The sequence below is a fragment of the Melozone crissalis genome, unplaced genomic scaffold (genome assembly GCF_028551555.1).
Source record: "Melozone crissalis strain CALT ecotype California unplaced genomic scaffold, PUWL_Pcris_2 ptg000005l_1, whole genome shotgun sequence".
Taxonomy (NCBI): Eukaryota; Metazoa; Chordata; class Aves; order Passeriformes; family Passerellidae; genus Melozone; species Melozone crissalis.
Window position 1 is genome coordinate 9842609 of NW_026535783.1, and position 12827 is coordinate 9855435.

Consider the following 12827-nt stretch of genomic DNA (forward strand, 5'->3'; position numbering starts at 1 on the left):
GTTGGTTTCATTGTTGTAAGTCTGGTGAAATTGACAATGGGAGCAATCCTGTATTGCATAGGAACATTTGGGCCAAAGAACTTCCCAAAGCAGTATCTGAGCCCCAAGAATTAGAAATCCTTGGCCCCTTAACAATGGATTTCTGCCTTACGTTTACAGCTAATGATTGGTGAGGTGATCCTCCAAAGTACATTATTTTGCATACAAAATTTTGTTAGTCATTTAACAGATGACTTTTAACTTTAAAAAAGTGTCTTGGTTTGAAGAGACAGGTGTCTGCTAAGGAAGGCAGGAGCCTCCCCTGAAATGGACAATGTAAACCCCTTCCCTTTGAATTGTTATCATTTTGAAATTAAGGGGGCCTCTCAGGCAAAGATATGGAATAACAGTTCTTTATTAGGGAAGAAAAGAAAAGTAAAGTAAACAATGCAGTAATAGGAAACAACACTGACAGAGTCAGGATACAACCTACACTTGTCAGGGATGGAGAGAGATGGGAAAGACTGCCTCGGTGATCAGAATCCAATTTTATTGTGGGATACAAGTGCTTATATACTATTTCAGGGAGACTAGTAATGCGTACTACAATGATTGGGTTAAAATCACATATACAAAGTTATGCATATGTCAACATCTCTTGCTTGCAGAGTTTAATGGGATTTTCTTTTTCCAGTAAATCGGTTTGATTTCATCTTCTTGCAATCTAGGTCTAATTTTCAAAGTTCTGTTTGCTTTTGCAAAGGCATCGCGTTATCGAATCTCTGATGTTAACCAGGTCCAAAGTCCTTCATCTGTCTGGTGTCCTCCAACATTCCAACAGACACCCTGTTGATCAGGGGATTGGTAGCAATCCAATTGAAATGGTGGTTGCCATCCTCCTGGAGAGGCAGATATGGTTCTGTTGAAGCAGTGATCCTGTAGAAGGGTGTGGTCTTTCTCTGAAGATCCAGTGCTGGTGTAGATGGGCCTGGTCTTCCTCTGGGAATCCAGTGGAAAAGGCTGTCCTGGTGTCCCAAAATCTCAGCTTCTATCCAGTTAGGAATGTTTGGCTCCTCCCTCTGGGCAGAGCTTCTCACAATGTGGGATGATGTAATTTTATCAGTCATGCTGTGGCACTCAATGGCACATTAAGAGCAGATGTCTCCCTGGAGGGAGGACTGGTTTGTGGAAGAGAGGAAGAAAACTGCTCAATTAACAGAAGATAACAGAGACACACCTCTAACAGATGCAAATAGAATATACACATTACCTTGCAACCTAGGACAAAAATGATGACAAGTGGCAGAACTTCAGTTAAAGAACTTTGCAACTAAAATTTGGCTATGATAAATAGATTTTTTTTTTTTTTTTTGTGTCTTAGTGGATATCCCTTGGATCTTAACAATCCTTCTTGAAACAAGGCAATAATAATGAGTAGGAGTATTAAGAAAACACTTCTTAATACACACACAATTGGACTTCCTTGATGCACAGCAGTAGTTGCCTGAGACAGAAATATAATATTTTCCAAATCATAGGCATATTGGTTTTGGTCCTAACAATCGCAAACACCCATAATGTGTATTTTACTACGAACTCTTAGGCATATTTTACAAACAGTTGTACATTTTCCTAACTTTTGTAGGATAATCCTTCAGTGTGTTTATATCAGAGTTTTTGGAACATGAGAGCCTTGATTTTTCAGGAGCTAAGGTAGTTGTGAGGTTTTGAAAAAGTTAGTAGGGAAATGCTGGCTTTCTCTTGCACTTGGTGAGAGAATGGCTCTCTCTTAGCTGCTGTGAAATGGCTGTGGCATGTGGCCAGCACCATCTTCTCAGGATGGCTTGGTTGCTATTGCTGGCATGACCCCACACCCTCGCATGCTCCTTTCCACTGTTTTTTGCTGGTTGGGCCCTCCACAGGGGCTTTTCCCACACTCTGCTTCTGGGTTTGGTGTCTGCAGCTCCTCTCAGATCCGTCCTTGGAGGAAGGCTCGGGGGCAGGGCCGCTCCCGGTGCAGACACGGCGAGGCTTCACAGAGGTGTGACTTTGGAGCCAGCCTACTCGCTTTCCATGGTGATGGGAAGTGCGGGGGACCCGGTGCCAATGGCGGGGTCGATCTCAGCAGCCACGTGGCAGGGTGCAATGGCTGCGGAATTGCCCTTCAACCCGGAGGGCTCGGAGCAGCTGCATGGTGTGGTGTACCCAGAGGGGCAGAAGTGCCCACCACGTGCTCTGCTCCCCCAGAGCAGGGCGGCATGGTGTGCCCACCTGAGTCAGCTGCCAGAGCTGTGGGGGCCCTCAACTCTCCATGTGTCTGGATTGTGCAATCAGCACCACCTGAGGGATGTGGGACTCCAGGCGGCTCTCCAAAATGCAGTTTATTCCATCCAAGAGATTACAGCAATCCAGGGTCATGGGTGACAGAGCCTGTGCCTACAGCTGTCAGCTCCAGCTGCAGGCAGGCCTGGAGACCCTTTGATTTTGGTTCCATTGCATTATGTACTTTTCTTTGCTTAGCATATTAATACAGTATAACCAATCTATACCTTAACTATTATCTACAGCCTATCATAACTACTATAATTACTATATTCATGTTACTGTTCTCCAATCACTAAAAGTTAGTACATTACAGTTTAAGCTAGGAGTTGTTTTTCAGTTTTCTTGCAGTGGGAAATTCTGAGACCTTTTTTCTACCTGCAGTTTTGCTTACTTGTTTGCCTGTGCTATCTTTCTGCTTGGTAAAAACATCTCCTTGTTTGAGGTGAGTTTCTCAGACTTTGCTCCAAGTCATAAAAGCCCCTTCTAACTAACATACCCTTTGCCTCCTTGGTTATCCAGTAAGACTGGCTCAGCAATTGTTTTCTTCTATATCAAAACTTGCTTCCATCTCTATTCCTTCATCAGACTCTACATTTAAAAATCTTTCTGCTAAGCATGCATGTCTGTGTGACTTTCTTGTCAAACTTTCATCCTTCCCAACAGCCGCCAGCTCTCTGGACATCGTTGGTGTCCTCGGCTTGGGCAGCCCCTGGATGCTCTCTGTTTTCCAAGATTCCCCCACTCCCTGGGGCTGTGCTGCTTTCCACAACCACTCCGCATCGGTCAGCCACAGTTCCATTGTAGTAGGACACGTTTTCTCAGCGTCTGGGGCCCGCCGGCTCCCGCGGCAATGCTGCTCACGCCCAGAGTGGAACAAAGAGGTGGCTGCGCTGCTGCCCTTCCCCCTTCGCCCTTCATAATCCAATTTCATAAGTCCAGAACAAGCACCCATGGTTTTATAATACCGATGGCTGCATCATCACCAAATGACACTGCCTCAAATATATTCTGTCCAACCCTCTCCCAAAAGGGCAAATCTAAAATGTCCCCTTCTGATATGTGCAGCTCATGGTTTTTGCACCAGGTGAATAAAGCTTGTAGAGCTCGTTCATCGTGGTTTATCCCTCTTCTTTGAAAGAAGAAAATCAGTACCTCCATTACCGAGTTTTCTGGTCCTGACATCCAAGCTCCCACGGTCTCCTAAGTGGTTCCAGTCCACAAAAACAAGGCTAGCAACCTCACAGCACTTCACATTACTTAGAAAAGTCCTGGGTTTTCACCATACTGGCTCTGTCACCGTTTCCAGCTTCCAGGCTGTATTTCTCCGGTTCCAAACACCAATTCAGGGTCTGATGCCCTTGTAATCTGGTTCCCACACCGCTTCCCAGCTCTCAAGCTGCTTGTAATCCAGTTCTACACCATTTTCAGACTCTAACGTCATGTGTCTCCTTTGTTCTGTGCTTCTGAGTTCTTTTCATTTTGGAGATTACCATGTGTTAGGCCACATGAGGGGGTTGCTGGTGCAGGAGACAGAGATTGCTCAGCCTCAAGGTTCGTGTGACACAGAGAGCGTTTATTTCCCAGGCTACCCCTAATATAGAGCATTTGAAAGACCCGGTCTGCATATGCTCATTGGTCTGAACTCCACGCCCCCTGGGGATCTGGCCAGTGAAATGCTTGCAGCTTCCTAAGGGACCTGACTGGGAGAAGCCCCTGGCAGTCAGTCCTGAGGCTTGGTAGCAAGCTCATCCATGACATTTGGTAACACCAGCCAACGGGCGCCTTCTTTTTGCTCAGTTGTGTTAGGTTTCACTTTGGTTTCAGTTATGTCAGGTTGAGATTAAAGGCATAAAAAGGATGCAATTTTTACAGTAAACAGATCTCCTTTGGATGCATGAGGGGGTCCCTGTTGCTTTGTTCTCCAATGCCACATGCAAATCTGCCTTTTGGGAGTGCTAATTCAATAAATAGTCGCTATACATAAACAAAGCTAGGGCTATAATTCTCAAAAAAACTTAGAACTGTCTCAAGGTGCTTTGTTTTGTTTGACAGAATACCTTAGGTGTGGAGTTGTGGTGGTGTTCACAGGGGTCCCATGACAAGGGAAGAGACGAGAATCTTGACTCCATGCTTCAGAAGGCTGATTAATTATTTTATTATATATATATTATTAAAATGATATATTAGAACTATACTAAAAGAATAGAAGAAAGGATTTCATCAGAAGGCTTGAAAGGAAAGGAAGGGAATGAATAACAAAAGCTCGTAACTCTCAGAGAGTCCAAGCCAGCTGACGGTGATTGGCTAATAATTAGAAACAACCACATGAGACCAATCAAAGATCCACCTGTTGCATTCCACAGCAGGAGATAATTATTGTTTACATTTTGTTCCTGAGGCCTCTCAGCTTCTCAGGAGGAAAAATCCTGGCCAAGGGATTTTTCAGAAAATATCATGGCTACATGGGGTAGAGAGTTATATCTTACAGGCTGCCTTAAAAGAAGAGATACTGCAATCCCCCGAAATCACATCAACCAAAGCACTCCCAATCTATTAGTAAGAATTAACAAAGTCTGAACTTTGAGATATTTTCCATCTCAAAGCTTTGTACGTACATCCATCCATACAATAACACTGTGATTAACTACATTGACACACAGGTTTGCATAAGTACTATTTTCTCAAATACACTGGAGTATGCTAGAGCAAAAGAAAACAATTGCAGCATCTGAAGCATGTGGTTAAATATTCCCTTTGTGTTCACAGCTTTAAATTAAAATTTACCCTTATAAATAAAGGCATTAGAGGTTCCCCATGAACTCCACAGATTTTAAAAAGGTATTTGAAGGTATTATAAAGGTCTGAAGAAAGAGAGGTATTTCATTAGAAGGTTTCAGTTGCAGAGTTTTCTGACTATTTGCCACCCGTCACTTCTGTTTACAGTGTCTATAAAATCATTTTCATGCTGAAACTCACTAAGAACTGCCTTCCATATTTATTTATGGTTAGGCACTCATGCCAACTCCTGCTGAAGTCAAGAGCAGGTTTCTAAATATAGCAGGAATAAGATTAAACCTGAAAGGTCTGCCAGTGCTATCACTGAAATATTGATTTGCGTGTTTTCTTATTTTTTGAACCAAAATATGACCATGGCAGCTGGTATGCAGATGCAATAATCCCAGAACTGAAGTCATTTGAGATTACAGAAAGGTTAAAAATTATGCACGGGAAGGTAATAACAGGAATTTCTAGCCAACAAAAAATGGTTTCTCCTGCAACCTTGAGGTCATGTCCTCATACCCTTCTCAAAAGAAAACTTATTCATTGAACTCGCATCATCATCCCACACATATTGAAATTAATTGGAACTGTTGATTAGCCCATGTCAATTAGCATCTTGATTTTTCTTTCTGCTGACCAACTCTGAGTCACTTTCAAATCATAAGTCTTTCACGGAAAAAATATACCATGCAGAGGAAAACCCAAGGCATAGGCTTCCGTACATGCTATTGCCAATCCCTGTGTGACAGCCTCCTGCTAGCTTCCTACATCAGACACAGGGCAACATCGCTGCAGCACTGACTTTCTTAATATTGGTGACATTTTAAAAATCCAAAGACACTGCTTGCTTTAAAAGTCCTAAAAAGAGCATTCTGAGTTCCTGATAGCAAACATAGAGGCACTAATTTGGTTTAGGAGAGAAGGTGTTTGTGCAGGTGGATAACAGCTTGTATGTTGACGTGTCTGGGGGGATTTCTATGTTTGCGCTCCCCTTGTTTGAGGCAATGAGCGCAATGTCACCTGTGCATAGCTGACACCACAGTTTAAGACTACATGCCTTGAAGGTGTAATGCTTTATTTGTAATCAAAGGGGAAATGTATCTAAACTTACTAGGATAAGCAGTTCCTTTGCAAATAGACTGATCTAGAAACTTTGCCATTTTTAAGGAGTAAACTCCCAAGGTTATAAGGAAAATGCGCATATGCTTTTCATCGCCTTATAGAATTTTCTTGGACACGATTTCATTTTTCTGAAACTGGACTTGTACACCTGCAAATACATATGAAGGGTCTTGTTAAATTTATTTCAAAGGTATTTCAGACAGCAGGAGTAGCAGTAACATCTTTCATTTCAACAATGCTTGTTGGTTTCTTTTGTACTTAACTCCTACGCTACTCATTTCCTTAAAATAGGATTTAATTTATGCAGAGATATGTTATTGTTTTAGTCTACAGCTGTTACTCAGAATTAGTTTTGCAAAACGAATGCTCACAGAAGTGCTGATTTGACAATCTTAAGTACTGCAGCATTTTAAAAAGATAGGATATTGGGATCTGTATTCCACATCTACTCCAATAGATGTGGAATAGAAACCACATTACCTGTGACTTCCTTTCTCAGTTAAAAAGAAAAAGAAGAGAGAAATAGCTGGGCTTTAGCTGTGTGTCTGGATATGAAGCCATGTGAGATTTTTGAATGGCTCCACACAAGTTTTTCAAGTTTTCTCTGTGTCTCCGAGTTCCCCAGCCCTTGGGCCACCACTGTCCACTTTTGTTGGTTTTGCATGGCTTAATTTTTGGAGAGGAGGAAAGAGGGCAGCCACCAAAGTGGGATTTCTCTGAGGAGCTGCTAAAAGCTTTCTCCGCGCAGGCAAAACCAATCACTGACTGGCTCTGAAAATGGGCCCACTGCTGAACCAATTAGAAAAGCTGATGACGCCTCTGGGACAACATATTTAAGACAGGAAAAAAGGTGCCGGAAGCTCTTTCTTTCTTTCTGCTTTCCAAGGGGGGCTGCGGGGACAGCTTAGCCCCTTCCCGGCGGGGTCGGGGGCTCTTTCCCATCAGGGCCGCCGGGCCCTGCTGCCAGGGCTCATCCCAGCGGCGCCAGCAGCTGCGGCCAAAGCCGGGAGCGGCCCTGGGGGCAGGAGCAGGAACGGCCCCGCTGCCTGTGCCGGGAGCAGGCCTGGGACCGGTGCCAGGGGAGGCCCCACGGCCGAAACTGAGCTGCCAGGGCCACAGGAGCCCACGCAGCCACCGCCATCTGAGCACGGCCCGCAACACACTTTGACTGCCAGGCCACCAAGAGCCTGCCGCAGCGCAAACCAAAGGACAGAAACCTTCTTAGCAGGATCACTCTCTTTGTTCTCAAGGCTAAGACAACCATTTGCATGCATGATTCACTGCACTAGGGGAACAGAGGGCTCAACAATGTCTGGTACAGCTAAAGGAATTCAGCATTTGTTACAATTCAACTTTTTCTCAACACCTTCCTGCTCTGGGAATTGCTCACAAGCATTTCATCAATGCACCTCGCAAATGCTTTTGCTGACTGAAGCTGCTTTGCCTTTTTCCTTCAGAAATGAATGAAGAAAACACAAACTGCCTTCTGAAACCCTTCTGCTCCCTTCCAAATCAGTTCACTACCCAAGCACAAGCCACAGACTCATCCCTGACTCCATCTGGGAGATAGGAGGTAATATTTTGCTGCAGTCAAAAGGTTATTAGAAAAAAAAAAAAAAAGAAAGCTGTTGGCACTAGGTGGAGTTAATTATGCTTTGCAGTTGTTCCAGTTAATTTGGTGGGCATTGCTGTGAGCTGGATAAGGGGAGGGGCTGAACACTAAACCAAAAGGGAAGTAGAAGTGGAGTGGGGACAGTAAAGGAGGCTATCAGGAGAAAACAGAAGCTCCCTAGTACCCAGACAAAGGAAAAGGGGACAGGGATCGCGCAGGGCTGGGAAAAGCAATAAAAAGCAGCATTATCTTGGCATGTGTATGTTTGGCTCTTAGGAGAGAGAGATACACAACTGGCTCAGCTGAATCCTTACTAAGAAGGTTCTCTTTTGCTTTAATAACTTTGTCTCCATTAAATTGTATCCAAGAGTTTGTTTATTTCTAACACCTCTCTCCCAGCAGCTCAGAGCTGCACTGCACAGCGCTTGCTGTGTGCCAGAGAGCACAAAGCAGGCTGGCCTGGTGGACCTGAATATTCCTGCCAAACACTCTGCATCTCACACCTTTGCTCTGGCTCAGTGCAGAACTGCAGAATTGCAGGCACTTCCTCCCAGAGCTTCATGAGGCGCTGGCTCCTGCAGATGTGCCCTGCCAAGCTGTCCCTGCCTCACGCTGGCCTCGCTTCCCCTGGCACAAGAGCCGGGCCTGAAGGAGGCTGCCCTGTGCTCCAGCCTGCTGAGCAGCCCAGCTCCCTGCCCCGGTGCCCAGAGTGCTGCACACACTGCTGACCTTTGCCAGGAGTTGCAGGGCAGCCGGCAGAAGAGGAGGAATCCTCAGCCAGCCCAGCGGCCCTCGCTGCCCTTGGCATTTCTCTGCTCCTGGGCACACTCCAGACGGCCAATGCCTCCAGGCTGGGCTGTGCCCAGCACAGCTGCGCTTCCCTTCGGCAGCAGCCAGCTGCCACCTGGGCTCTGAGAGCGGAGGATTCGCCCGCTGCCAGGAACAGGCACCCAGGGCCCGGCTTCTGCCCCTTGCAGCTCCAAGGGCCTCCTTCAAGCCTGCCTCTGCCGGGGCTCAGCCTGCTCTGGCCTCTGCTGGGGCTCTGCTGGGGCTCCACCCCGGCCAAGGCCGGGCCCGCTCTTACCTCATGTTGTCATCTTATTTCAAAAGTTTCATACCTTCTCAGTGATTTCTCATGGTCACCTCCTCACATCACTGATTCCTTCTTTTTCACAGCACAACCAACAAACTCAATATCTCTCCTCACCTAACTAAACCACTCTTTTGTAGCACTCGTCTTCTCATTGGACATAGCTGTGGCCTATTAGGGGCAGGCCTGTTCCTAGTCTTTGGTGATTAGTACAGGTCCAACTCCTCAGGGGTGAGAGTGCCTTCTGCACTATTCTCTTATATTCTATCCCTCCACAACCTCACAGGTGCTGACATCTCTGCACCACAGGAGACCTTCCCGAGCATCCCCTCTGATCTTTCTGCTTTCTCACTTGAGCAAGGCTCTCCATCCGCCAAAGACATTGCACTTAGGGATACAAATCCAAGTGGCAGGAACTCAAATGCTCTTGAGTAACAGGTCAATGCCTTCATCTGCACAAGGGGTTTGGGCTGCCCCATTCTTCCTTTGGTTTTTCCTGCAAATGCCATTGCTTTTTCTGCCTCAACTAGAAATACCACAGCTAGGCAAAAACCAGCCAGTGGGTCGTATTCCAAAGGCAATGTGCTCTAGGTAGGACGAATGAAGAAGGTCCTACCCCCCTTTTCAAAGCACACCAAAGAAGCCGTAAGTGTGACTGAGGAACAAGAAAAAACAACTGGTAATTCAGAAGGAAATGTTGAGTTTTCTGAAGGGGTCAGAAGGAGGAGAATCTTCCAAATGAGTTGATATCTCAGAAACTTTATTTAATTAATCCTAATCTATAATCCTATTCTACAAAACTCTTCAAGAATCCTACTCTAGAATCTGACTCTCCAATCCTACTCAAAATTGGCTATGGAGATACTGTCTTGACACAATTGTTACGTTCTAGTCTCCTACTTCTTCTTGATTGAGTTGATGAGTGGTGCCAAAATGGATGCTGGTTTGGCTGTTGTAACAAATGGATGCTGTCCACAGGAAAAAAAACAAAAACAAAACAACAAACAACAATGAACCAATACTTTCCAAGCTCAGTGCTTCACAGCCTCAATCAGGATTCCTCTGGGTCCTAAAAAGACCCAGAAAGTAGAACAATGGGACCATCTGCTCCCCAGTGCCATGGGCAGGACCTTGCCATCACAGGCGAACCTGGCCCAGAATCCCACTCATCTGTTTATTGTGATGTCTTCATCTCCCTGGGATTTTTGCCCTGCCAGTGCTGTAGAAATGGTGCTTTCTGTCCCTGGGGTTTCTTCCTTTCAGGAAACTCAAAGGACTCACATAGGCCCCTGCCTTTGCAAGACAGGCACTGTGCTGATTCTCACAGGGAGACAGAGCAGTGTCTGCCTTTCCATGCCCTGCCCCTCGCGTGCTGGATGGCACCTTCCTTCCCAGCAGGGCCAGTCCAGTGGCACTGGGCCCTGCAGTTCCCTCTCTGCCACACAACCTGGCAGTAACCTTGGCACAGTTCCCATCTGCTTGAGCGTGCCAGGCAGCAGATGGGGCTGGGACAAGTCCCTCCCAGCTGTCCCTGTTTGCGTGTCAGAAACCTCTAAGGGTGGGCTAGGGGGCACAAACCAGGGCCCCTCAGAGGCTCACAATGAGCCCCCCACAGCCCCTCCTGCCCACAGTGAAATCTCTGACTGCTCAGCTGGGACTGGCTTCCTTGGGTTCCTGCACCACCATTTCATGTCTCTGTACCCTGCATTGCTCTACTTCAATTCTTTTGCCATTAGATAAAAATGAACACCCCAGCAAATTACAAAACAGGCCGACAGAAACAGTCAGGAAACAGAGCACCTCTCCTCTCAGGAAGTGCAGAGAGAGGTGGAGTTATTCAGATTGGTGAAGAACCGGCCCCAGGGAGAATTTGTTGTCACTTTCCAAGACTTCAGAGTGGTTTTGAAGAAAGTGGTGGATAGCTTTTTTACAGGGCCACTTAGAATAGGATGTGGGCGAATTTTTTAAAAAACAAAGGACATCTAATCAGAGTAGGTCTAAACAAGAATTTGCTCACTCAGAGCATGGTGCCACCCTGGCACAGGTTGTCCCAAGAGCTTGTTGGTGCCCCATCCCTGGAACCATTCCAGGTCAGGTGGCAAAGGGCTCTGAGCAACCTGATCTCTTTAAAGATGTCCCTGCTCATTGCAGGACACTTGGACCAGAGGACTTTTACAGGGCCCTGCCAGCCCAGTCCAGTCTAGGATTCCTCACCATTTTCATTTGAAGAGCAGCAAGAGTGGAGGTGAGGAGGAAGGGGGCTCATGTGATGCCTTGGACTTGAGTGGAGGAGGAGCCCATCCCTCCGAGCCTGTTTCACCTGCAGCCCCTTCACATTTTACCTTCAGGAGCTCCTTGGCAGACCAGCGCTGCTGCTCGTCTGTCTGCAGGCAGCGGCTCAGGAAGTCACGCAGGCAAGGCGAGAATCGGTTGGGGTGCCGCAGCCTTGGGGTCCCTATTACGGCGATCAGGAGTTTAACCTGGGAAAAAAAGGAGACACGAGGCTCCACCTGCTGCTTTCACATCTCTAAGTTCTCTCCCAGATCCCTTTGTTTAACCTCTGTTCTTCAGTGGCAGTTACTGCCCTGGCAGAGACCCAGAGATCATTTTCCTTTACCAACCAAAAACCCAAACCCTGATGCAACCACAGCTTTTCCACCATCCTGCAGATCTTGCCTTGGCAGCTGATTTCATTGACTGACCTAGTTAGTTAGAAGGAACTACATCAACAAAAGCATGTTTGCTACTCCAAGTATTCATACCAGCTTGAGAGGCTTTTTGGAAGAGGGACTTTGCTATACTAATGTCACAGACATCTTTTGTGAAAAATCTTTTCTTTAAGATTTTCCCCTCTTCTGAGAAGCTGAAGCCCCAGAGAAAGAATGTAAACAATAGTTATCTGCTGCTGTGAAATGCAACAGGTGCACCTGTGATTGGCTCATGTTGCATGTTTACAATTAAGGGCCAATCAAAGACCGAGCTCTCTCTGAGACACAATCAGAGAGAGCTCCTTTGTTGATTAATTCCTTTTCTATTCTTAACATAGCAGCTTCTGAGACTTTTCTCTCTATTCCTATTAACATAGTCACAATGTAATATATAACATAAAATAATAAATCCAACGTTCTGATCAGAGAGTCAAAATTCTCGACTCTCTCTTCCCCCTGAAAAACCCTTGCAAGCCCTGTAACATCCTAACTAATTTCAAGGATTAATACATGAAAGGCATATCTGCAGTGCCTGTTGGTCTCTTAAGTACAGCTGCTGTAGAACAAAATTCATCAAGCTTTTTGGGCTGCTCTTGAAAACAATGGTAATTGGAAGAAAAGAAAGAAAATCCATCAGTTAATCCCCAGGTAAGGAAACGAACATTTACAATCTCATCTTCTAACACAGACACATTAAGATGCATGCACAAATGTATTGGGATTAAAATACCTGCTTGGGCACACAGGAGTCACCTGCAGTTCTGTCTCTCAGCAGTCTAAAAAATTTCAGCTTCCCATTTTTCAGCAAAAGAAAAATTGTTATGGTCCGAAGAAGGAGAGGTGCCATCCCTATGGTCACCCTCTGCTCATTTGGCTACTCAAGTGAATGCATTTTTGGTAGGCCCATCCCAGAAAGTGCAAGGAAACACTGGGAGGTTTTGGCAGGCTCTCGCTCTGGCTTGGTGATGTGGAGAACATGCCTTGGGCTACGGGAGAAACGTGGTTACTGAGGGTTTCAGCAACACTGCACAAGAAGCAGAAGAGACTGTGTTGCCTTTACACCCTCATGCCCAGGTTTCAGGCATGTTTCCCAGTGAGAACATACTGCACAGTGGGCAAAGTCCCTCCCTAAAAACCAGTGCTTTAGAAACTTTGTTGGGTTTGGGTTTCCTTCCTTCATGTCTGGAAAGATAACAGCAGTTCTAAGGTG

General features: G+C 45.9%; 1 protein-coding gene across 1 annotated transcript in view; it reads right to left on the reverse strand.

Annotated features, from left to right (window-relative positions):
- The window catches only part of LOC128942950 (serine/threonine-protein kinase PAK 2-like), a 73779-nt gene that overhangs the window by 16168 nt on the left and 44784 nt on the right, over positions 1-12827 (reverse strand). The window contains 2 exon segments of the mRNA XM_054285686.1: positions 9810-9877; positions 11252-11389. Coding sequence (XP_054141661.1) covers positions 9810-9877; positions 11252-11389 — 206 coding nt within the window.